The sequence below is a fragment of the Trypanosoma equiperdum genome, assembly GCF_001457755.1.
Source record: "Trypanosoma equiperdum strain OVI genome assembly, contig: ctg_1052, whole genome shotgun sequence".
Taxonomy (NCBI): domain Eukaryota; phylum Euglenozoa; class Kinetoplastea; order Trypanosomatida; family Trypanosomatidae; genus Trypanosoma; species Trypanosoma equiperdum.
In genome coordinates this window covers 28,390-29,246 of record NW_027123008.1, presented here as the reverse complement: position 1 = coordinate 29,246, position 857 = coordinate 28,390, and the positions used below count along the sequence as shown (strand labels likewise).

The window sequence follows — 857 nt, the reverse complement described above, 5'->3', positions numbered from 1 at the left end:
AGCGCATGGGATACCGTCAATACGAAGATATAAGCACACATGTAGATATACGGAAAGAGAAAGTCAGTGCAAATATTAAGTAGAACGCAGAATTTCAGAGAGAGCGAGAGAGCGACAACTGGGGGGAGGAGGGGGAAGGGCAAGAGCAAAGCAACTTACGGGATAATAATAATAATAGGACATAACGGAGATATGAAAAAAAGGAAAAGAACAGTAAGAACACTGCAACGCCGATGCAACGTCTCGGTAAGGGGTGTCCGCAAATGCAAGAATCAACAACATTACACCGGGAGTGCATTCTGGTTAAGGTAAATGAAAAGTCTAAATAACAGAAAGACAAGGGATGGGAACGGGAACGGGAAGAAAACGAAAAAAAAATGCAGCCAAGGTCATTTTGCTGCACACAGTAACACATCACTCGGGGAATAAAGTGTGTCTTCTTAAGACACACGCCAATAAAAAAATGGAGGAATATTATTAAAACAGCAGGATAGCGGTGACAAAAATAAAATGAAATAAAATCGATTGTATAAACGTAAATATAAATAAATATATATAATCAACATTTTTTTATTTACGAAAACCGTCCCCCTTTCCGTCTCCATTTTCCTTCGCAGCCCCCCCCCCCCACACACACAAACGAATGACTTCATCTCCCATTCCCTTCTCGCAAACCCACTTCTCCCCTTTCCCGCATCGCCTCCCCACAGATTGGGTGTCATTTCATTTCCTCGTTCTATTCTTTTAACCGCGATTCTTTTTTTTCCCTTTCCTCGCACAATGTTGGTAAAATGAAAAGAAAAAAAGTAATTACTTTTGCGCTGCTCAACGAGAAAAACAAAGGGGAGTGCGGTAAG

The 857-nt window shown here is 41.2% G+C and overlaps 1 pseudogene across 1 annotated transcript; it reads right to left on the bottom strand.

Moving 5' to 3' along the window:
- Nucleotides 1–94: 94 nt before the first annotated feature.
- TEOVI_000865200:pseudogene lies at nucleotides 95–660 on the bottom strand (annotated as a pseudogene). The gene is given in 4 exon segments: nucleotides 95–553; nucleotides 558–584; nucleotides 587–616; nucleotides 619–660. Coding segments are annotated over 4 exon segments (558 nt in total).
- Nucleotides 661–857: the final 197 nt, after the last annotated feature.